This window comes from Ranitomeya variabilis, chromosome 4 (genome assembly GCF_051348905.1).
Source record: "Ranitomeya variabilis isolate aRanVar5 chromosome 4, aRanVar5.hap1, whole genome shotgun sequence".
In the NCBI taxonomy this organism is placed as follows: Eukaryota; Metazoa; Chordata; class Amphibia; order Anura; family Dendrobatidae; genus Ranitomeya; species Ranitomeya variabilis.
In genome coordinates, this window is record NC_135235.1 from 752693686 (window position 1) to 752719348 (window position 25663).

The window sequence follows — 25663 nt, forward strand, 5'->3', positions numbered from 1 at the left end:
TTTTGGGGGCTTTTTTGGACACAATTGTCAACATTTCTGTTGGGGACATATGGACTTTATGTCCTTCCTCTACCCCGTTTGGAAATGCCCCAACTCTCTCAGCAACATCACTGGCCCAACCGGAATGCCCACTTTGAGGCAGGATTTCCACAATCCCTGTCCCTTTTTCTATTCGGGATGGGACAAATTTGGATTGTGATTCAAAATTTAGGACAGATCCAATAAATTCGAGACAGAGAGTGCAGGGATTTCAGGTGTCCCCTCTTCCGTTTTCTGTCTTTGTACAGTGTCTTTGGATTTTATGATGCCCACACATTTTTTGGTTTAATCGTGAGGTTTTCCATATTGCCGCACACTTTTATTTAAGTGGTATTATAGCATACTTAAAAACCATGGGGCACTGTGGCATTAGCTAAGATCAGGAGCATCTAGCTCACATTGGCTAGGTAGAGAACTAAGAGTTGGCAAAAAAAAGCAAACCTCAGCCAGAGCCTTAAGATGAAGGCTGTGTTCTCACGTTTCCTACGTGTTGTTTTTTTCTTTTCTATAAATGCAGATAAAATAAATAATTTCTACATGATTTCCCAAAACTGCTGCAAAAGCAATTGTGTCAACAACAAAAAAAACAATGCAACAATAATGTGTGAATGCAGCCTGAAGACCACATTCAAGCAATGCGTTCCTGATGAATTTTTTTGTTTTGGTTTTTTTTCAAAAATGTGGTAAAATTGTGTTTTTTTTCCCCCAATTGTGGAAAATCGTAGCAAAAATTAGTAGGTAAGGCATCGTTGTTGTATTTAGGAGTTTGAGGACTTAAAGGAGGACGCTGGGGACCTCTGTAGGGTTTGGGATTGTGAAACACTGAACACTAGGAGGCATTATTCTTTGGTCCAAAACCTTCTTTTTCTTTTTTTTTCAGATGTGGTCCTTTCTTTTTGTAATCTTGAAGTCCAATAGTTTAAACCAAGGATCACACCGAAGGGTTAAACTATTTGCAGAAGTCACCATTTCTGCTTCACTTTCCCACTTCCTTATTGCAGTCATGGCGCTGGTGAAGCTGAGACAAGAGCTGGAATGTTGTATCTGCAGAGATATTTTCTGTGACCCTGTAACCATTTCTTGTGGACATAGTTTCTGCCGGGACTGTATCTCTAAGACATGGGACATGCAGATGAAGGAGAGTGGTACTTGGGAAGGCGAGTATACCTGCCCTGAATGCCGGAGACTGTATAAGGAGAGACCGGAGCTAAAAACATCTGAAGCTCTCTCTAATCTCCTCTTGCACTTCCAGGCCTTGACCCTTGTTGAAACCAAAACTTGCACCTATTGTCTTGACCTGCCAACAACTGCTGTTAAATTCTGTGTTTTATGTGAAGCTTCTCTGTGTACGGATCATCTAAATGTCCACAACTGGTCACCAGAACACGTCCTACTAGACCATATGCCTTCACTAGAAGAAAGAAAATGCTCTGTCCACAAGAAGAACCTGGAGTATTACTGTCCTACAGAGGACGTCTGTCTCTGCGTCACTTGCTGCCTCTCCGGCACACACAATGAACATCAGGTCAAGTCCATAGAAGAAGCTCATCGGAGTAAGAAGATGGATTTACTAATGTGCGCGGAGATACTTCACCTACAGGTCAACCAGATGGAAAGCAAATGTCAATCACTAAAGGAACTTCAGGGGAGATCTCGAAAGAGAGCCGCCACCAATTCCAAAATGGTCACATCCATCTTTAGAGATGCGAGAAGAAACTTGAAAGACCTGGAGAGAAAAGTTCTGGTGGATATTTCCAGGAAGAAAAGAGAAGTGTTGGCTTCAGTCTCTCATCAAATTGATCAGCTAGAGACAATTAAGAAAGAGCTGTCGCAGAATATGCATCGAATCGAGGAGCTCTGTAATATGACGGATCCGCTCTCCTTCTTAAAGGAATCTGACAAAGACAACTTCTGTACTAGGAAGAGGGCACACAAGGAGGACGCGGACATCTGTGATCTGGATGAAGGTCTGATCTTGGCCACAATTCACTCTGGACTGTCCAATATCATAAATGAGGCGAAGAGAGCGTTTTGTGGCTCTAACTTGATAGACCTGGAGCTCAATGTACACACGGCCAATAATTACATCAATGTTTCCGGAGATCTTAAAACTGCAACTTGGTCACCAGTGGACCAGAGCCGTCCAGATACAAGGGAGAGGTTTGACAGTTTTCAGGTTATGTACTCTGGGGCCTTCTCTTCAGGACGGCACTACTGGGAGGTAGAGACCAGCGAATCAGGGTACTGGGGTATAGGGCTGTGCTACCCCAGCATAGACAGAAAAGGCACTGGCTCATATATTGGAGGAAGACACAACTCCTGGGGCATCAGCAGATACTCCGATTGGGATCAGTATTATTCCGTGAGATGTGACGGAGTAGAAGACATCTTACCTCTGGGGCCATCATGTCTTGTGATAGGGTTGTATCTGGATTATGAGGCTGGACAATTGTCTTTTTATGAGCTTGGTGACCCCATCAGACACTTACACACCTACAAGGCCGCTTTCTCCGAACCCCTCCATGTTATTCTTAGGTTATGGAACAGTTGGGTGAAAATCTGTAAGTAAGTTGGAAGCACAACCCTTTTAATTGCCCAAGTAGTGGCATTGTCCATTTGCTACCATGTCTTCCACAAATAACGTTGTATAATTCTTCAGATCACTTATTTTCGGGGATCCTTCTACGAACAAAGCGGAGGGGTTAGATCAGGGCCGTAATGGGATGCCAAGGGCCCACCGGGGGATCTTCCTGTTCTCCTATGGGCCAGTCCTGTTGGTAGACATATCCATATCGTTAAGCTTTTGTTATGCTCTGGTAGTCCACACACGTAGTCCCTATAGCTCTCCAGCAAGGATACTACAACTCCCAGCATACTCTGACAGGAGTAGTAGTCATGTAACAGCAGAGGGGCCACCGATGTACCCAGGGCTCTGGGAATATACGTCCTCCAGACTCATCACTCTGTATACTCCTGTATTCTGCTTGATTCTTGCTTTAAAATCATCACAAAAAAATGACGTCTCAATAGCAAAAATAAATTGGGATGAAGAATGTGGGGATGTAGCGCGTAAGTCTGTAAGGGAGAGATCTCAAACGCCTTCAGATACTCGCTAATTCTGTGTGAACCCTTCTAATCCTACGTCCCCCAATTCTGTACGCATTTCAGATATATTCCCCCTACAAGTCCTCTCCTAGCTCTTGTCTCCCATATCAACCAATCACAGAGCAGCTTTCATTTTATAAGAGCTGATTTAAAAATGAAAGCTGAGCTCTGACTGGTTGCAGTTGTAAAATGAAAGCTGAGCTCTGATTGGTTGCAGTTGTAAAATGAAAGCAGAGCTCTGATTGGTTGCTGTGGGAAAATGAAAGCTACTGGTTGTCGTGCGCAACAGGGACAGATGATCTTTCAGCCAGCGTAGCTGGGGGCCCCGGTTGCCCCGTCCACCCTGTGCAACTGCAGAAAACTGATTATTTTCATGACAAAGTGGTAAAACTTTAAAAAATATATCTTTTTTTATCATATCAATGTGCAGAATAAAACTAAAAATTAATAATAATTATAGAATTCTTTATTTTTTTGTTCCTTCCCCTTCCAGAGATCTTAATAAAAAGTGATCATAAAGTTGTATCTGCCAGAAAAATGGTAGCCCCGTCACGGCGGCAGTCCCGCAGTATCGGGAGCTGATGGCTGAAGTGACCGTAAGTCCGCAAGGACCCTGTATGTAACCCCTTTCTCATGTACAGCACCATGGAATTAATGGTGCTATATAAATAAATAATAATAAACTGACTGAATATGTAAATGAGGCTGGAGGTGCACTGGGGGTGTGTCAGAACCTGAACTGGGTCTTCCAAGTGCATTGACACGCCCTGATGCACCTCCAGCCTCATTTATAGCAGATCGCTCATGACTGGCACATTACATGGATACTGCTAAATTGGAGGACAAGGGCCTACATCCATAAACATGCTGCGCCTTGTAGTACCACCTCCTAATGGCGACTGCTATAATCCAATAATGTGAGGCTCAGTAGAGGACTGTGCCGATTTTTCATCTGCTGCTTCTACAAAGGTCCTTGGATGGAAATGGCACTTTGGCCCAATAACCGGATGGTCTAGGCTTGATATTATTCCATCTCTACTGACACCACTCCAAAAATAGCAAGTGGAAGTCACATGGACATCAGTGACCCAATCAAAACACCATCGTACCCTTGTATACAAACTACAGGTCCTTGACAGTCAAAGGGGAACTTCCCCACCATTACGGCCAGCTCCCAGCAACAGTACACATAATATACATGTCAGATTCCAGAGCAACGCTGCAAAAAACTGGTGTCTGACTATCCATAACATTTGCAGCAGGTCATAACAGCCAGAGGGGCAGCTGTTGTGAATTTACTTTTTGCTCCCTCTAGTGGTTACTAGTTTTTTGACTCTGGTTTTTCTGTCTTTCCTTTTATCCGCACCTGGGTCGTTAGTTAGGGGTGTTGCTATATAAGCTCCCTGGACCTTCAGTTCAATGCCTGGCAACGTAGTTATCAGAGCTAGTCTGCTGTGCTCTTGTCTACTGATCCTGGTTCCAGTTATATCAGCTAAGTCTGCTTTTTGCTTTTTGCTATTTTGTTTTGGTTTTGTATTTTTGTCCAGCTTGTTCCAAATATATATCCTGACCTTTGCTGGAAGCTCTAGGGGGCTGGTGTTCTCCCCCCGGACCGTTAGACGGTTCGGGGGTTCTTGAATTTCCAGTGTGGATTTTGATAGGGTTTTTGTTGACCATATAAGTTACCTTTCTTTATTCTGCTATGAGTAAGCGGGCCTCTCTGTGCTAAACCTGGTTCATTTCTGTGTTTGTCATTTCCTCTTACCTCACCGTTATTATTTGTGGGGGGCTTCTATCCAGCTTTGGGGTCCCCTTCTCTGGAGGCAAGAAAGGTCTTTTGTTTTCCTCTACTAGGGGTAGCTAGATTCTCCGGCTGGAGCGTGTCATCTAGAATCAACGTAGGAATGATCCCCGGCTACTTCTAGTGTTGGCGTTAGGAGTAGATATATGGTCAACCCAGCTACCACTGCCCTATGAGCTGGATTTTTGTATTCTGCAGACTTCCACGTTCCTCTGAGACCCTCGCCATTGGGGTCATAACAGTTTGCCAGGCCAGTATTAAATGTTTAATGCATTGCAGAAGAGGGATTATAAGAAAGAAGATTCTGAGTTTTTTTTTTTTTTCTTCTTCCCCTTTACCTCAGAGTGGCTATGCTTGCTGCAGACATGAATGTCCAGACCTTGATTACAAGTGTGGACCAGCTGGCTACTCGTGTGCAGGGCATACAAGACTATGTTATCAGTAATCCTAGGTCAGAACCTAAAATACCGATTCCTGAACTGTTTTCCGGAGACAGGTTTAGGAATTTTGTGAATAATTGTAAATTGTTTTTGTCCCTGAGACCCTGTTCATCTGGAGACTCTGCTCAGCAAGTAAAAATTGTTATTTCGTTCTTACGGGGCGACCCTCAGGATTGGGCTTTTTCGCTGGCGCCAGGAGATCCGGCATTGGCTGATATTAATGCGTTTTTTCTGGCGCTCGGTTTACTTTATGAGGAACCCAATCTTGAGATTCAGGCAGAAAAGGCCTTGCTGGCTATGTCTCAGGGGCAGGACGAGGCTGAAGTGTACTGCCAAAAATTTCGGAAATGGTCCGTGCTGACACATTGGAACGAGTGTGCACTGGCCGCTAATTTTAGAAATGGCCTTTCTGAAGCCATTAAGAATGTTATGGTGGGTTTTCCCATTCCCACAGGTCTGAATGATACTTTGGCACTGGCTATTCAAATTGACCGGCGGTTGCGGGAGCGCAAAACCGCAAATTCCCTCATGGTGTTGTCTGAACAGACACCTAATTCGGTGCAATGTGATAGAAAAATCGCAAATTCCCTCATGGTGTTGTCTGAACAGACACCTGATTTAATGCAATGTGATAGAATCCTGACTAGAAATGAGCGGAAAATTCATAGACGCCGGAATGGCTTGTGCTACTACTGTGGTGATTCTACACATATTATCTCAGCATGCTCTAAACGTATAGCTAAGGTTGTTAGTCCTGTCACCGTTGGTAATTTGCAACCTAAATTTATTCTGTCTGTAACTTTGATTTGCTCACTGTCGTCTTTTCCTGTCATGGCGTTTGTAGATTCAGGTGCTGCCCTGAGTCTTATGGATCTGTCATTTGCTAAGCACTGTGGTTTTACTCTTGAACCATTAGAAAATCCTATTCCTCTTAGGGGTATTGATGCTACGCCATTGGCAGCAAATAAACCGCAGTATTGGACACAGGTTACCATGTGCATGACTCCTGAACACCGCGAGGTGATACGTTTCCTGGTTTTACATAAAATGCATGATTTGGTTGTTTTAGGGCTGCCATGGTTACAGACCCATAATCCAGTCCTGGACTGGAAGGCTATGTCAGTCTCAAGTTGGGGCTGTCGTGGTATTCATGGGGATTCCCTGCCTGTGTCTATTGCTTCTTCTACGCCTTCGGAAGTTCCGGAGTATTTGTCTGATTATCAGGATGTCTTCAGTGAGTCTGAGTCCAGTGCACTGCCTCCTCGTAGGGACTGTGACTGTGCTATAGATTTGATCCCAGGCAGTAAATTTCCTAAGGGAAGACTGTTTAATCTGTCGGTACCTGAACATACCGCTATGCGTTCATATATCAAGGAGTCTCTAGAGAAAGGACATATTCGTCCGTCTTCTTCCCCTCTTGGTGCGGGATTCTTTTTTGTGGCAAAAAAGGACGGATCTTTGAGACCTTGTATTGATTATCGGCTTTTAAATAAGATCACTGTCAAATTTCAGTATCCTTTACCGCTGTTGTCTGACTTGTTTGCCCGGATTAAAGGTGCCAAGTGGTTCACCAAGATAGATCTTCGTGGTGCGTACAACCTTGTGCGCATTAAGCAAGGTGATGAATGGAAAACCGCATTCAATACGCCCGAAGGTCATTTTGAGTACTTGGTGATGCCTTTTGGGCTCTCCAATGCGCCTTCAGTTTTTCAGTCCTTTATGCATGACATTTTCCGGAAGTATCTGGATAAATTTTTGATTGTTTATCTGGATGATATTTTGGTTTTTTCTGATAATTGGGATTCGCATGTGGAGCAGGTCAGGTTGGTCTTTAAAATTTTGCGTGAAAATTCTTTGTTTGTCAAGGGCTCAAAGTGTCTCTTTGGTGTACAGAAGGTTCCCTTTTTGGGGTTCATTTTTTCCCCTTCTGCTGTGGAGATGGACCCAGTCAAGGTCCGAGCTATTCTTGATTGGACTCAGCCCTCGTCAGTTAAGAGTCTACAGAAGTTCTTGGGTTTCGCTAACTTCTACCGTCGTTTTATCGCTAATTTTTCTAGCATTGTGAAACCTTTGACGGATATGACCAAGAAGGGCTCCGATGTAGCTAACTGGGCTCCTGCTGCCGTGGAGGCTTTCCAGGAGTTGAAACGCCGGTTTACTTCGGCGCCTGTTTTGTGCCAGCCCGATGTCTCACTTCCCTTTCAGGTTGAGGTGGATGCTTCAGAGATTGGAGCAGGGGCCGTTTTGTCGCAGAGAGGCCCTGGTTGCTCTGTTATGAAACCTTGTGCCTTTTTCTCTAGGAAGTTTTCGCCTGCCGAGCGAAATTATGATGTGGGCAATCGGGAGTTGTTGGCCATGAAATGGGCATTTGAGGAGTGGCGTCATTGGCTCGAGGGTGCTAAGCATCGTGTGGTGGTCTTGACTGATCACAAAAATCTGATGTATCTCGAGTCTGCTAAACGCCTTAATCCGAGACAGGCCCGCTGGTCATTGTTTTTCTCCCGCTTTGATTTTGTTGTCTCGTATTTACCAGGTTCAAAGAATGTGAAGGCCGATGCTCTTTCTAGGAGCTTTGTGCCTGATGCTCCTGGAGTCGCTGATCCTGTTGGTATTCTTAAAGATGGAGTTATCTTGTCAGCTATTTCTCCGGATCTGCGACGTGTGTTGCAGAGATTTCAGGCTGATAGGCCTGAGTCTTGTCCACCTGACAGACTGTTTGTCCCGGATAAGTGGACCAGCAGAGTCATTTCCGAGGTTCATTCCTCGGTGTTGGCAGGTCACCCGGGAATTTTTGGCACCAGAGATCTGGTGGCCAGGTCCTTTTGGTGGCCTTCCTTGTCAAGGGATGTGCGGTCATTTGTGCAGTCCTGTGGGACTTGTGCTCGAGCTAAGCCTTGCTGTTCTCGTGCCAGCGGTTTGCTCTTGCCCTTGCCTGTCCCGAAGAGACCTTGGACACATATCTCCATGGATTTCATTTCTGATCTTCCGCTATCCCAGGGCATGTCCGTTATCTGGGTGATATGTGATCGCTTCTCAAAGATGGTCCATTTGGTTCCTTTGCCTAAGCTGCCTTCCTCTTCCGATCTGGTTCCTGTGTTTTTCCAGAACGTGGTTCGTTTGCACGGCATCCCTGAGAATATTGTGTCAGACAGAGGATCCCAGTTCGTTTCCAGATTCTGGCGATCCTTTTGTAGTAGGATGGGCATTGATTTGTCGTTTTCGTCTGCTTTCCATCCTCAGACTAATGGACAGACGGAGCGAACCAATCAGACTTTGGAGGCTTATTTGAGGTGTTTTGTCTCTGCTGATCAGGACGATTGGGTGACATTCTTGCCGTTGGCTGAGTTTGCCCTTAACCCCTTCCCGACATTTGACGTACTATCCCGTCGAGGTGGGGTGGGCCCGTATGACCGCCGACGGGATAGTACGTCATCACCGATCAGCGGCGCTCACGGGGGGAGCGCGGCCGATCGCGGCCGGGTGTCAGCTGCATATCGCAGCTGACATCCGGCACTATGTGCCAGGAGCGGTCACGGACCGCCCCCGGCACATTAACCCCCGGCACACCGCGATCAAACATGAGTGTACCGGCGGTATAGGGAAGCATCGCGCAGGGAGGGGGCTCCCTGCGGGCTTCCCTGAGACCCCCGGAGCAACGCGATGTGATCGCGTTGCTGCGAGGGTCTCCTACCTCCTTCCTAGCTGCAGGTCCCGGATCCAAGATGGCCGCGGCATCCGGGTCCTGCAGGGAAGGAGGTGGCTTACCGAGTGTCTGCTCAGAGCAGACACTTGGTAAGCCTGCAGCCCTGCACAGCAGATCGTCGATCTGGCAGAGTGCTGTGCACACTGCCAGATCAATGATCTGTGATGTCCCCCCCTGGGACAAAGTAAAAAAGTTAAAAAAAAAATTTTCCACATGTGTAAAAAAAAAAAAAAAAAAAATCCTAAATAAATAATAAAAAAAAAATATATATTATTCCCATAAATACATTTCTTTATCTAAATAAAAAAAACAAAACAATAAAAGTACACATATTTAGTATCGCCGCGTCCGTAACGACCCAACCTATAAAACTGCCCCACTAGTTAACCCCTTCAGTAAACACCGTAAGAAAAAAAAAAAAAAAACGAGGCAAAAAACAACGCTTTATTACCATACCGCCGAACAAAAAGTGGAATAACACGCGATCAAAAAGACTGATATAAATATCCATGGTACCGCTGAAAACGTCATCTTGTCCCGCAAAAAACAAGCCGCCATACAACATTATCAGCAAAAAAATAAAAAAGTTATAGTCCTGAGAATAAAGCGATACGAAAATAATTATTTTTTCTATATTTTAGTTTTTATCGTATAAAAGCGCCAAAACATAAAAAAATGATATAAATGAGATATCGCTGTAATCGTACTGACCCGAAGAATAAAACTGCTTTATCAATTTTACCAAACGCGGAACGGTATAAACGCCTCCCCCAAAAGAAATTCATGAATAGCTGGTTTTTGGTCATTCTGCCTCACAAAAATCGGAATAAAAAGCGATCAAAAACGGTCACGTGTCCGAAAATGTTACCAATAAAAACGTCAACTCGTCCCGCAAAAAACAAGACCTCACATGACTCTGTGGAGCAAAATGTGGAAAAATTATAGGTCTCAAAATGTGGAGACGCAAAAACTTTTTTGCTATAAAAAGCGTCGCTGGTTTCACACTTGCGTTTTTGTCTGCAGCGTTTTTTGCACAAAAAAACGCATGCGTTTTTTCCCTATATTTAACATTGAAAACGCATGCGGTTTTTTTGTACGCGTTTGGTCGCGTTTTCAAACGCATGCGTTTTTTTTCTGCATGCGTTCATTTTCAGAAATACAACCTGCAGTATTTTCTTGCGTTTTTAAGCACATGCGTTTGTTTGCGTTAAAAACGCATGCATTTAAACACACTGAAAAGCCACCCACCACCATCAAGGTGATAAAGGGATCCAAACCCTAACCCTAACTCTACCCCTAACCTCACCCCTAACCGTTTAATGAACATTTTCTGACAGTCATAGTGCCACGTATTTCAGTGCCACGTATTTCAGTGCCACGTATTTCAGTGCCACGTGTTTCAGTGCCACGTATTTCAGTGCCACGTATCACATATTTCAGTGCCACGTATCACGTATTTCAGTGCCACGTATCACGTATTTCAGTGCCACATATTTTAGTACCACGTATTTCAGTGCCACGTATTTCAGTGCCACGTATTTCAGTGCCACGTATTTCAGTGCCACGTATTTCAGTGCCACGTATTTCAGTGCCACGTATTTCAGTGCCACGTATTTCAGTGCCACGTATTTCAGTGCCACGTATTTCAGTGCCACGTATCACGTATTTCAGTGCCACGTGTTTCAGTGCCACGTATTTAGTTTCAATAATTTTTATTTTCAATAACATAGTAATTGAACAGCACTTTCCCTTACATGGGAATTCAATAAGAAAAAACATACATATATTAACTCAAATTCAAAGATACAAATATGACAAGACAAGAACATGGGGAGACATAAAAGAGGGAAAATGGGGAGGGTAATGAGATGCTGCACTTTATTTCGTGATAAGCAGCAGTATATTTACCAGACAAGGACATACTATGTTCCATTTTATGAGTTCTGCCTCCCACCTCCTCGCACCCCACCCCACGCCGGCTCGACCCCAGTGTCATCAGAATCTCCCACAGGATAGAGTCTCAAATAGATAGAGTCAAGGTTTGTTCAAGATTTAAGTTCGCGTTAAGATCTATCCACGGTTTCCAAACCTGGTAGAAGGTTTCCCACACATCTTCCCTAGTCGCATGTATACGTTCATATAAGAGGATTGAATTCATTTTATCTCTAACTGTCTGGACAGAGAGAAACGGCGACCTCCAGCTGGTAGCTATATGTAGCTTAGCAGCCATAAGCAGTTGGCCTATCAGCTTGTGGAATTTATTAGTGAATCCAGGGTATTTGGCTCCCAAGAGGAATGTGGCCGGGTCAGGTTGTATTGTCCCGCCATACATTTTTCCAATTATTAATCCTACTTCCTGCCACATAGCTGAGGCTACTGGACATTCCCACCAAATATGCTTCATATCTCCCACTGCGCCACATCCTCTAAAGCATTGATCTGAAATGTTGGGGTATATAGCGTGGAGTTTACTTGGGACTTGGTATGTTCTGTGTAAGACCTTAATGGATGTCTCTGCCAAGGAGGCTTGATGACTACCCCTGGAAATTGTGTCACAGCTTCGTCTCCAATTTTCCAAAGTTAGTTGGAAACCTAGATCTTCCTCCCACTGTTTCATGTATTGCAGTTTGTCAACACCATGTGCTGCATTGAGGCATCCCAGTGCCACGTATTTAAGTGCCACGTATCACGTATTTCAGTGCCACGTATTTCAGTGCCACGTATTTCAGTGCCACGTATCACGTATTTCAGTGCCACGTATTTCAGTGCCACGTATTTCAGTGCCACGTATTTCAGTGCCACGTATTTCAGTGCCACGTATTTCAGTGCCACGTATCACGTATTTCAGTGCCACGTGTTTCAGTGCCACGTATTTAAGTGCCACGTATCACGTATTTCAGTGCCACGTATTTCAGTGCCACGTATTTCAGTGCCACGTATCACGTATTTCAGTGCCACGTATTTCAGTGCCACGTATTTCAGTGCCACGTATTTCAGTGCCACGTATTTCAGTGCCACGTATTTCAGTGCCACGTATTTCAGTGCCACGTATCACATATTTCAGTGCCACGTATTTCAGTGCCACGTATTTCAGTGCCACGTATTTCAGTGCCACGTATTTCAGTGCCACGTATTTCAGTGCCACGTATTTCAGTGCCACGTATTTCAGTGCCACGTATCACGTATTTCAGTGCCACGTGTTTCAGTGCCACGTATTTAAGTGCCACGTATCACGTATTTCAGTGCCACGTATTTCAGTGCCACGTATTTCAGTGCCACGTATTTCAGTGCCACGTATTTCAGTGCCACGTATTTCAGTCACGTTTAGGGTTAGGGTTAGGGGTAGGGTTAGGGTTAGGGTTAGGGCTAGGGTTGGAGGTAAAGTTAGGGTTGGGGCTAAAGTTAGGGTTGGGGCTAAAGTTAGGGTTAGGGTTTGGATTACATTTACGTTTGGATTAGGGTTGGGATTAGAATTATGGGTGTGTCAGGGCTAGGGGTGTGGTTAGGGTTACCGTTGGGATTAGGGTTAGGGGTGTGTTTGGGTTAGGGTTTCAGGTAGAATTGGGGAGTTTCCACTGTCCAGGCACATCAGGGGCTCTACAAGCGCGACATGGCGTCCAATCTCAATTCCAGCCAATTCTGCGTTGAAAAAGTAAAACAGTGCTCCTTCCCTTCCGAGCTCTCCCGTGCGCCCAAAAAGGGGTTTACCCCAACATATGTGTTATCAGCGTACTCGGGACAAATTGAACAACAACTTCTGGGGTCCAAGTTCTCTTGTTATCCTTAGGAAAATAAAAATTTGGGGGGCTAAAAATCATTTTTGTGGGAAAAAAAAGATGTTTTATTTTCACGGCTCTGCGTTATAAACTGTAGTGAAACACTTGGGGGTTCAAAGTTCTCACAACACATCTAGATAAGTTCCTTGGGAGGTCTAGTTTCCAATATGGGGTCACTTGTGGGGGGTTTGTACTGTTTGGGTACATCAGGGGCTCTGCAAATGCAACGTGACGCCTGCAGACCAATCCATTTAAGGCTGCATTCCAAATGGCGCTCCTTCCCTTCCGAGCTCTGTCATGCACCCAAACAGTGGTTCCCCCCCACATATGGGGTATCAGCGTACTCAGGACAAATTGGACAACAACTTTTGGGGTCTAATTTATCCTGTTACCCTTGTGAAAATACAAAACTGGGGGCTAAAAAATCATTTTTGTGAAAAAAAAAAAGAATTTTTATTTTCACGGCTTTGCGCTATAAACTTTAGTGAAACACTTGGGGGTTCAAAGTTCTCAAAACACATCTAGATAAGTTCTTTGGGAGGTCTAGTTTCCAATATGGGGTCACTTGTGGGGGGTTTGTACTGTTTGGGTACATCAGGGGCTCTGCAAATGCAACGTGACGGCTGCTGACCAATCCATTTAAGTCTGCATTCCAAATGGCGCTCCTTCCCTTCCGAGCTCTGTCATGCGCCCAAACAGTGGTTCCCCCCCACATATGGGGTATCAGCGTACTCAGGACAAATTGGAAAACAAATTTTGGGGTCCAATTTATTCTGTTACCCTTGTAAAAATACAAAGCTGGGTGCTAAAAAATCATTTTTGAGAAAAAAAATAAAAATTATTTTCACGGCTCTGCGTTATAATCTGTAGTGAAACACTTGGGGGTTCAAAGCTCTCAAAACACATCTAGATAAGTTCCTTAGGGGGTCTACTTTCCAAAATGGTGTCACTTGTAGGGAGTTTCAATGTTTAGGCACATCAGGGGCTCTCCAAACGCAACATGGCGTCCCATCTCAATTCCAGTCAATTTTGCATTGAAAAGTCAAATGGCGCTCCTTCCCTTCCAAGCTCTGCCATGCGCCCAAACAATGGTTTACACCCACATATGGGGTATCAGCGTACTCAGGACAAATTGCACAACATTTTTTGGGGTCCAATTTCTTCTCTTACCCTTGGGAAAATAAAAAATTGGGGGCAAAAAGATCATTTTTGTGAAAAAATATGATTTTTTATTTTTACGGCTCTGCATTATAAACTTCTGTGAAGCACTTGGTGGGTCAAAGTGCTCACCACACATCTAGATAAGTTCCTTAGGGGGTCTACTTTCCAAAATGGTGTCACTTGTAGGGAGTTTCAATGTTTAGGCACATCAGGGGCTCTCCAAACGCAACATGGCGTCCCATCTCAATTCCAGTCAATTTTGCATTGAAAAGTCAAATGGCGCTCCTTCCCTTCCAAGCTCTGCCATGCGCCCAAACAATGGTTTACACCCACATATGGGGTATCAGCGTACTCAGGACAAATTGCACAACATTTTTTGGGGTCCAATTTCTTCTCTTACCCTTGGGAAAATAAAAAATTGGGGGCGAAAAGATCATTTTTGTGAAAAAATATGATTTTTTATTTTTACGGCTCTGCATTATAAACTTCTGTGAAGCACTTGGTGGGTCAAAGTGCTCACCACACATCAAGATAAGTTCCTTAGGGGGTCTACTTTCCAAAATGGTGTCACTTGTAGGGGGTTTCAGTGTTTAGGCACATCAGGGGCTCTCCAAACGCAACATGGCGTCCCATCTCAATTCCAGTCAATTTTGCATTGAAAAGTCAAATGGCGCTCCTTCCCTTCCAAGCTCTGCCATGCGCCCAAACAATGGTTTACACCCACATATGGGGTATCAGCGTACTCAGGACAAATTGCACAACATTTTTTGGGGTCCAATTTCTTCTCTTACCCTTGGGAAAATAAAAAATTGGGGGCAAAAAGATCATTTTTGTGAAAAAATATGATTTTTTATTTTTACGGCTCTGCATTATAAACTTCTGTGAAGCACTTGGTGGGTCAAAGTGCTCACCACACATCAAGATAAGTTCCTTAGGGGGTCTACTTTCCAAAATGGTGTCACTTGTAGGGAGTTTCAATGTTTAGGCACATCAGGGGCTCTCCAAACGCAACATGGCGTCCCATCTCAATTCCAGTCAATTTTGCATTGAAAAGTCAAATGGCGCTCCTTCCCTTCCAAGCTCTGCCATGCGCCCAAACAATGGTTTACACCCACATATGGGGTATCATCGTACTCAGGACAAATTGCACAACATTTTTTGGGGTCCAATTTCTTCTCTTACCCTTGGGAAAATAAAAAATTGGGGGCAAAAAGATCATTTTTGTGAAAAAATATGATTTTTTATTTTTACGGCTCTGCATTATAAACTTCTGTGAAGCACTTGGTGGGTCAAAGTGCTCACCACACATCAAGATAAGTTCCTTAGGGGGTCTACTTTCCAAAATGGTGTCACTTGTAGGGGGTTTCAGTGTTTAGGCACATCAGGGGCTCTCCAAACGCAACATGGCGTCCCATCTCAATTCCAGTCAATTTTGCATTGAAAAGTCAAATGGCGCTCCTTTCCTTCCGAGCTCTGCCATACGCCCAAACAGTGGTTTACCCTCACATATGGGGTATCAGCGTACTCAGGACAAATTGTACAACAACTTTGGGGGTCCATTTTCTCCTGTTACCCTTGGTAAAATAAAACAAATTGGAGCTGAAATAAATTGTGTGTGAAAAAAAGTTAAATGCTCATTTTTATTTAAACATTCAAAAAATTCCTGTGAAACACCTGAAGGGTTAATAAACTTCTTGAATGTGGTTTTGAGCACCTTGAGGGGTGCAGTTTTTAGAATGGTGTCACACTTGAGTATTTTCTATCATATAGACCCCTCAAAATGACTTCAAATGAGATGTGGTCCCTAAAAAAAAATGGTGTTGTAAAAATGAGAAATTGCTGGTCAACTTTTAACCCTTATAACTCCGTCACAAAAAAAATTTTGGTTCCAAAATTGTACTGATGTAAAGTAGACATGTGGGAAATGTTACTTATTAAGTATTTTGCGTGACATATGTCTGTGATTTAAGGGCATAAAAATTCAAAGTTGGAAAATTGCGAAATTTTCAAAATTTTCGCCAAATATTCGTTTTTTTCACAAATAAATGCAAGTTATATCGAATAAATTTTACCACTAACATGAAGTACAATATGTCACGAGAAAACAATGTCAGAATCGCCAAGATCCGTCAAAGCGTTCCAGAGTTATAGCCTCATAAAGGGACAGTGGTCAGAATTGTAAAAATTGGCCCGGTCATTAACGTGCAAACCACCCTTGGGGGTGAAGGGGTTAATAATCGGGCTAGTTCCGCCACCTTGGTTTCGCCTTTTTTCTGCAACTCTGGTTTCCATCCTCGCTTTTCTTCGGGTCATGTGGAGCCTTCTGACTGTCCTGGGGTGGATTCTGTGGTGGATAGGTTGCAGCGGATCTGGAATCATGTGGTGGACAACTTGAAGTTGTCACAGGAGAGGGCTCAGCGCTTTGCCAACCGCCGCCGCGGTGTGGGTCCCCGACTACGCGTTGGGGATTTGGTATGGCTTTCTTCCCGCTTTGTTCCTATGAAGGTCTCCTCTCCCAAATTTAAACCTCGTTTTATTGGGCCTTACAAGATATTGGAAATCCTTAATCCTGTATCTTTTCGTCTGGATCTTCCTGTGTCGTTTGCTATTCACAATGTATTTCATAGGTCCTTGTTGCGGCGGTACATTGTGCCTATAGTTCCTTCTGCTGAGCCTCCTGCTCCGGTGTTGGTTGAGGGCGAGTTGGAGTACGTGGTGGAGAAGATCTTGGATTCTCGCCTCTCCAGGCGGAGGCTTCAGTACCTGGTCAAGTGGAAGGGCTATGGTCAGGAGGATAATTCCTGGGTGGTCGCCTCTGATGTTCATGCGGCCGATTTAGTTCGTGCCTTTCATGCCGCTCATCCTGATCGCCCTGGTGGTCGTGGTGAGGGTTCGGTGACCCCTCACTAAGGGGGGGGGTACTGTTGTGAATTTACTTTTTGCTCCCTCTAGTGGTTACTAGTTTTTTGACTCTGGTTTTTCTGTCATTCCTTTTATCCGCACCTGGGTCGTTAGTTAAGGGTGTTGCTATTTAAGCTCCCTGGACCTTCAGTTCAATGCCTGGCAACGTAGTTATCAGAGCTAGTCTGCTGTGCTCTTGTCTACTGATCCTGGTTCCAGTTATATCAGCTAAGTCCGCTTTTTGCTTTTTGCTATTTTGTTTTGGTTTTGTATTTTTGTCCAGCTTGTTCCAAATATATATCCTGACCTTTGCTGGAAGCTCTAGGGGGCTGGTGTTCTCCCCCCGGACCGTTAGACGGTTCGGGGGTTCTTGAATTTCCAGTGTGGATTTTGATAGGGTTTTTGTTGACCATATAAGTTACCTTTCTTTATTCTGCTATCAGTAAGCGGGCCTCTCTGTGCTAAACCTGGTTCATTTCTGTGTTTGTCATTTCCTCTTACCTCACCGTTATTATTTGTGGGGGGCTTCTATCCAGCTTTGGGGTCCCCTTCTCTGGAGGCAAGAAAGGTCTTTTGTTTTCCTCTACTAGGGGTAGCTAGATTCTCCGGCTGGAGCGTGTCATCTAGAATCAACATAGGAATGATCCCCGGCTACTTCTAGTGTTGGCGTTAGGAGTAGATATATGGTCAACCCAGCTACCACTGCCCTATGAGCTGGATTTTTGTATTCTGCAGACTTCCACGTTCCTCTGAGACCCTCGCCATTGGGGTCATAACAGGCAGCAGGTCATAACAGCCAGAGAGTCAACCAGTAATATAAGCCAGAGAGGCAGCAGGTCATATCAGCCAGAGGGCAGCAGGTCATAACAGCCAGAGAAGCAGCAGGTCATAAGAGCCAGAGGGACAGCAGGTCATAACAGCCAGAGGGACAGCAGGTCATCACAGCCAGGGAGCTAGCAGGTCATTACAGCCAGAGAGTCAACCAGTAATATAAGCCAGAGAGGCAGCAGGTCATATCAGCCAGAGGGCAGCAGGTCATAACAGCCAGAGGGGCAGCAGGTCATAACAGCCAGAGAGTCAACCAGTAATATAAGCCAGAGAGGCAGCAGGTCATATCAGCCAGAGGGCAGCAGGTCATAACAGCCAGAGAAGCAGCAGGTCATAAGAGCCAGAGGGACAGCAGGTCATCACAGCCAGGGGGCTAGCAGGTCATTACAGCCAGAGAGACAGCAGATCATAACAGCCAGAGGGACAGTAGGTCATAACAGCCAGAGGAGCGCTACTAAGTACCAAAGACACTTGTCATGAAGAATGTGGCTACTGTTGAGACTGCGGTAGTCGGTAAAAGAGTTGAAATTGTTGATGAGATTTATTGACAGTAAATTTCCAAATATGTGAATAAAAGGCCACAAAACGTGGCCACAATACTTAGGTGAAAGGATCAAGGAATCTAAACCACCCTGTACTGTGTGAGGCCATCCAATGAGACTTTCTAGATTATTTTTTTTCTAAAAGACAACCTGAGCTCAATAATGAGCAATTAGTTTCTACAGAGAGGTAGGATGAAGACACAATGAGCTATTTTTGGGAAAATCAGGATACGTGGAACATCATTCATTCAAATGTGGAATCCAGGAAGGTGTGGTAGCAGAGGAGATCCTACATAGACACAAAACTGGTCATATGTTGCAGAAGGCTCCTGGTTCTTGAACATCAATACTTCCTTTAGGTGACACCCTGTGGTCTCCTGTAAGCTCTTCATATTGGTTCCATGTCTACGTGCCCGGGGTGTAATGAGAAATCCCAATTTTCATTGTAGATTAATATATATATATTTTGCATGACTCATCATACTCTACTCTTGGCATGATAGCGCCAATGCTGGCTCTACAAAAACAACCGTAAAGATCATCGGAAACTAGGCAGAAAAAGAAAACTTGGGTTTGCAAAAATCATAATCTCTACTTGTATTTATTGTTTGCTTGTCTGAGCCCGCTGATAAATCCTATCTTTTGTGCAAGTTCTCTGTGTCAGGTTCATTGAAAAGCTCCTGGCAAAGCGGTGTAGCCGGTCTTACCAGAATCAATGACGGCAGTCCTGACTAAGAGATGGTTGAGCATGCACAACTGGCCAGGGGTAGGATTGGGAGTTCAACATGTCCGACCCCAGACTTGTTTGACCATGCTTCACAGATCACGTCTTGCCATTATGTCTTTGCTGTTGACAATGGTGACCACTCTGAGGTTATGTCCTGAAAATCCCAGCAGCAAAGTCCATATCACTTGGAAAGTTAAAAAGATACGTTTTAGGGAGTCACAGGGTCCTCAAGCTTTAGTTGTGAACCTGGAGCTCGACTATTTTCACGTGGATCGTGTCACCTGCCCAGACAATGAAAGCAACGGGCTTGGCTGACTTTCCCAAGTTAATCTCCCATGTCACGAGGACCATGAAGATTTGTTCTGCAATCTGAAACCTCTTCATTTATAAATTTACATATCTGAGCTACTTCCTTTTACGCCCTCTGAAAACTGTGATCAAAGGTGTCTCCTGCACTGAGCGATGGCAGCCGTAGATCTGAGGGACGAGCTGAAGTGCTGCATCGATATGGAGGTTTATAAAGACCCTGTAACCTTGCCGTGTGGACACAACTTCTGCCGGGATTGTATCACCAAAACATTTGACAATCAAGACAAAGATGACTACAGATGTCCCGAATGTCTGCAGAGGTTTAAAGAAAGGCCGAAACTCATAAGAAACCATAAATTGCGGAATATGGCTGAAGCTTGCACTCCGTCTGACCAAGGGGAGGCCGGGATCTTCTGCACCTTCTGTGACTTTCCTGTTCCTGCAGAAAAATCCTGTTTGCAGTGTGAAACCTCCATGTGTAGCAAGCACGTGACCAGACACAACAAAACAGCGTTGGGGCACACTTTATTACCCCCCAGCATAGACCTAAGGAAGATAAAGTGTCCTGTCCACGAGAAGATCCTGGAATATTACTGCAAGGAGGATGAGACTTGTATCTGTGTGTCCTGCTGGATGGATGGAGATTACAGGAAGCATCAAGTGGAGCCTCTTCATGAAGCCGCTGAGCACAAGAAGGAGAATCTGAGGAATATTCTGAAGATATTGGCATCAAGGGAAGAGGAGATGACAAAAAGGATCCAAAGTCTGCAAGAAAATAGGCATAAACTACATAAAAAAAGCAGCCGTCGTATCCGAAAGAGTCATCAAGCACTTTGAATATGTCAAAAGTCAATTGGATCTCCTACAAGAGAGGGCCCTAAGTGAGATCTCCAGTCAGAAGGAGGACGTTTTATTCTCAGTCTCTGGCATCATCGAGCAGATGCAAAAAAGAAGGGATGAGCTCTCTGACAAGATTGGACACATCGAGGAGCTTTGTAGGATGAACGAGCCGGTAACTCTCATGGAGGTGTCAGTAGATGACTTCTCTGACGTTAGTGACAGTGATGACGTCGTAGAACTCGAAGACCAAAGGATGCGATACGTGGACGAAATACAAGAAGGCATCAACCTGAAATCTCTGCTGGAATATTTGTCATCTTTAATAAAGAGTGTGAAAACAGGGATTTTTACGTTTGCACCAGTGGCCATAACGCTAGATAGAAAATCAGCCGGGCAGAATTTACACATTTCTGGAGACTTTTGCACAGAGATTTTTTCAAACCAAAATGAGCCCGAGTTGCCGGACAGGTTTGAGTTTCCTATGGTTTTTAGTATAGAACAATTTGCCTTTGGAAAGTGTTACTGGGACCTGGAGACTTGTGAGTCGGGGTGCTGGAGGGTTGGAGTAAGCTACAGCAGTGCAGCCAGGAAAGGCAACCAGTCCATGATTGGGGACAACGACAAGTCCTGGTGTTTGCGAAGGTTTGGTAGAACAAACTGGGCCAGACACAATAGTGAGGACATCCCTATAGCCCACAGTACATCATGCGAGAGGCTGAGGGTCTGTCTGGACTATGATGAGGGCAGGTTGTCCTTTTATGAGCTGTGCGACCCTATAACGCACTTACACACCTTCACTGCTACCTTCACTGAGCCCCTTCACGCTGCAATTGCTCTTTGGGGTTATTCGTGCAAAGACAAATGGGTGAAAGTTATAAGATACTAGGCATGTTGTCCACAACTGGACCACCATGGGTTTAGTCACCCCGAGTGCTGGGAAGAAGAGGTCACTAATCACCACCATCTCCAGAGCAGCTGCTGAGCAAATCATGAGTCCAAAAACATTATTTATGAAAGAAACTCTGTGACTAAAAACTAGAAAGTCAAGTATTCAGAAGCTGATCCATCTATATTTAGGAATATCCATTCTTAAAGATATGCAGGAGTGGGAACGAGCACTTGGCAGTGTTTGCACCAACAGGTTCCAGCTCGGAAGTCTTAAACTGATGTGTATGGGACTACGTTGGGAATGCTGACACTTATTGAAGGATTGGCTGAAGGAAAAGTATAAATGGACCTTAATTTGTGAAAATGGACCAAAAATGGTACAGATGTCTGGCTCTAGTGTCATGTTCTAGCTGTCAGAATGGAGGACGTCACCCATAGATCTGCCCATATGTGGATAGAGAAGTCATCCGCACCATTTGTGTTCCAGAAAAAGCATCATCACCACATTGCTCCTGGATGATGGGGGAAGTTGAGGATGATTAGATCCCATTCTTTATTCATTGGCATGTTCTTAGGTATAATTGTGATGCCCCCACAATTGTGAGTGATCCCCTCCATGAATGAGAAGCCTCCATACATTGTGAGTGACCCCCTCCATGGATGAGATTCCCCCACACATTGTGAGTAATCCCCTCCATGGATCAGGTGCCTTCACAATTGTGAGTGATCCCCCTCCATGGATGAGACGCCCCCAAAATTGTGAGTGAACCCCTCCATGGATGAGAAGCCCCCATACATTGTGAGTGATCCCCTCCATGGATGAAAAGCCCCCATACATTGTGAGTGATCACCTCCATGGATGAGAAGCCCCCGCTCATTGTGAGTGAGCCCCTTCATGGATGAGAAGGCCCCGCACATTGTGAGTGAGCCCCTCCATGGATGAGAAGCCTCCGCACATTGTGAGTGATCCCCTCCATGGATGAGAAGCCCCCATACATTGTGAGAGATCCCCTCCATGGATGAGAAGCCCCCACACATTGTGAGTGACCCCCTCCATGGATGAGAAGCCCCCACACATTGTGAGTGACCCCCTCCATGGATGAGAAGCCCCCACACATTGTGAGTGACCCCCTCCATGGATGAGAAGCCTCCACAATTGTGAGTGATCCCCCTCCATGGATGAGACGCCCCTAAAATTGTGAGTGATCCCCTCCATGGATGAGAAGCCCCCACACATTGTGAGTGATCCCCTCCATGAATGAGAAACCTCCACACATTGTGAGGGATACCCCTCCATGGATGAAAAGCCCCCACACATTGTGAGTGATCCCCCTCCATGGATGAGAATCTCCCACACATTGTGAGTGATTCCCTCCATGGATGAGAAGCCTCGACACATTGTGAGTGACCCCCTCCATGGATGAGAAGCCCCCACACATTGTGAGTGATCCCCTCCATGAATGAGAAACCTCCACACATTGTGAGGGATACCCCTCCATGGATGAAAAGCCCCCACACATTGTGAGTGATCCCCCTCCATGGATGAGAATCTCCCACACATTGTGAGTGATTCCCTCCATGGATGAGAAGCCTCGACACATTGTGAGTGACCCCCTCCATGGATGAGAAGCCCCCGCACATTGTGAGTGATCCCCCTCCATGGATGAGAAGCCCCCACATATTGTGAGTGATCCCCTCCATGGATGAGAAGCCCCCACATATTGTGAGTGATCCCCTCCATGGATGAGAAGCCTCCGCACATTGTGAGTGACCCCTCCATGGATGAGAAGCCCCCACACATTGTGAGTGACCCCCTCCATGGATGAGAAGCCCCCGCACATTGTGAGTGATCCCCTCCATGGATGAGAAGCCCCCACACATTGTGAGTGATCCCCTCCATGAATGAGAAACCTCCACACATTGTGAGTGATACCCCTCCATGGATGAAAAGCCCCCACACATTGTGAGTGATCCCCTCCATGAATGAGAAACCTCCACACATTGTGAGTGATACCCCTCCATGGATGAAAAGCCCCCACACATTGTGAGTGATCCCCCTCCATGGATGAAAGGCCCCACACATTGTGAGTGACCCCCTCCATGGATGAAAAGCCCCCACACATTGTGAGTGATCCCCTCCATGGATGAAAGGCCCCACACATTGTGAGTGATCCCCCTCCATGGATGAGAATCTCCCACACATTGTGAGTGATCCCCTCCATGGATGAGAAGCCTCGACACATTGTGAGTGATCCCCCTCCATGGATGAGAAGCCCCCACACATCAGTGGTCTCAGGAGGCTTTACTGCTGGTAGACACAGAACTTCTCTGGACAATCATTCATCCAGAGACATCACCCGGCAGTAATGCAGATGCCACATTGATGATAATCTGATTCTGAGTTGAAGCGCTAGGATTTTTTGACCTTGGAAAGCCACAGAAATGTTATATAAACTCGAATTATGGATGCATCATAGTTGTGTTTAGTATCTAGGATGGCAAAAAGTCTGCTTTGAGATATGGTGGTCATATTCCACTAGGAGGTTTCTGTGGGAAAATACAGTTGTGCTCAAAAGTTTACATACCCCGGCAGGATTTTTGCTTTCTTGGCCTTTTTCAGAGAATATGAATGATAACACCAAAACTTTTTCTCCTCTCATGGTTAGTGGTTGGGTGAAGCCATTTATTGTCAAACTACTGTGTTTTCTCTTTTTAAATCATAATGACAACACAAAACATCCAAATGATCTGATCAAAAGTTCACATACCCCATTTCTTAATACCGTGTATTGCCCCCTCTAACATCAATGACAGCTTGAAGTCTTTTATGGTAATTGTGGATGAGGATCTTTATTTTCTCAGATGGTAAAGCTGCCCACTATTCTTGGCAAAAAGCCTCCAGTTCCTGTAAATTCCTGGGCTGTCTAGCATGAACTGCGCGCTTGAAATCTCCCCAGAGTGGCTCAATGATATTGAGGTCAGGATACTGAGATGGCCACTCCAGAACCTTCACTGTGTTCTACTGTAGCTAATGACTGGTCGTCTTGGCCTTGTGTTTTGGATCGTTGTCATGTTGGAACGTCCAAGTACGTCCAAGTTTCCAGGCTTTCCAGGCTGATGACAGCAAATGAGCACATTTGCCTCCAGTATTTGCTCATAACATGCTGCATTCATCTTTCTTTTAATTTTGACCAAGTTTCCTGTGCCTTTGTAGCTCACACATCCCCATAACATTAGCGAACCACCTCTGTGCTTTACAGTAGGAATGGTGTTCCTTTCATCATAGGCCTTGTTGACCTCTCTCCAAATGTAATGTTTATGGTTGTGGCCAAAAAGTTCAATTTTGGTCTCATCACTCCAAATTACCTTGTTCCAGAAGTTTTGAGGCTTGTCTCTGGGCTGTTTTGCTTATTGTAGATACTTTGTGACATTGTGCAGTAATGGCTTTCTTCTGGCGACTTGACCATGCAGCCCATTTTTCTTCAAGTGCCTCCTTATTGTGCATATTGAAACATCCACACCGCTAGTTTTCAGACAGTCCTGTATTTCAGCTGATGTTATTTGTGGGTTTTTCTTTGCATCCCGAACAATTTTCCTGGCAGTTGTGGACGACATTTTCGTTGCTCTACCTGACCGTGGTTTTGCTTTTACAGAGCCCCTGATTTTCCATTTGTTAATCACAGTGTGAACGCTGCTGACTGGCATTATCAATTCCATGGATATCTTTTTGTATCCCTTTCCTGTTTTATACAGTTCAACTACCTTTTCCCATAGATCCGTTGTAAATTCTTTTGCTTTCCTCAAGACTCACAATCCAGAAATGTCAGTGGCTGGATGAAAGATGCAAGAGTCTGTCTGGATCCCAGAAACTCACTCAGCTTTTATGCACACACACTGATTACAAGCTAACAGGTCACAGGTGAGGATGTTACCTTTAGTAGCCATTCAAACCCATTTGTGTCAACTTCTGAGCATGTTATCAGGACAAAATCACCAGGGGATGTGAACTTTTGATCAGGGTCATTTGGATGTTTTGGGTTGTCATTATGAATTAAAAAGAGAAAACACAGTAGTCTGACAATAAATGGCTTCACCCAACCACTAACCATGAGTGGAGACAAAGTTTTGGTGTTATCATTCGTATTCTCTGAAAAAAGGCCAAGAAAGCAAAAATTCTGCGGCTGTATGTACATTTTTGAGCACAACTGTATGATATAAAGGAGTCATTATGTTTCATCACCTATATTCCTTGCATAGAATTAGTCATCCTCATCTTACCCGGCCAGGAAGAGCGGTGAGGGGTGAGGAGACCATTCACCATATCTCCTCCAGAAAGTCTCATGGTCAGATCAAGGATAGACAACGTGAATTGTAGATGTGTTCTCATTCTTGTGGCCATCTCCTCTGCAATGAATCGCTCCTCGATCTAATCATAAGAAATTTCTTATTTTATCTCTTTTGTTTTATACTGCTTTTGCCTTGTATTTAGGTCTTTTTTATCATTTCATCTTTTTTTTGCAAGTATTGTACTTATTTTTTTCAGATATTAAACCTAAAACTGATTACGTTTGGAAATTCTGCTTTAACAATCCAGCGATACAGG

At 44.7% G+C, this 25663-nt stretch overlaps 1 protein-coding gene and 1 pseudogene across 1 annotated transcript; both read left to right on the forward strand.

Moving 5' to 3' along the window:
- The first annotated feature begins 763 nt into the window (after positions 1–763).
- LOC143766792 (E3 ubiquitin-protein ligase TRIM11-like) lies at positions 764–25663 on the forward strand. Its single transcript, XM_077254751.1, has 3 exons — positions 764–3528; positions 3638–3740; positions 25604–25663. Exon 1 carries the CDS (start codon positions 920–922, stop codon positions 2606–2608), a length of 1689 nt encoding a protein of 562 aa, XP_077110866.1. The 5' UTR covers positions 764–919; the 3' UTR covers positions 2609–3528; positions 3638–3740; positions 25604–25663.
- On the forward strand, positions 19518–21644 carry LOC143766795 (E3 ubiquitin-protein ligase TRIM39-like; annotated as a pseudogene).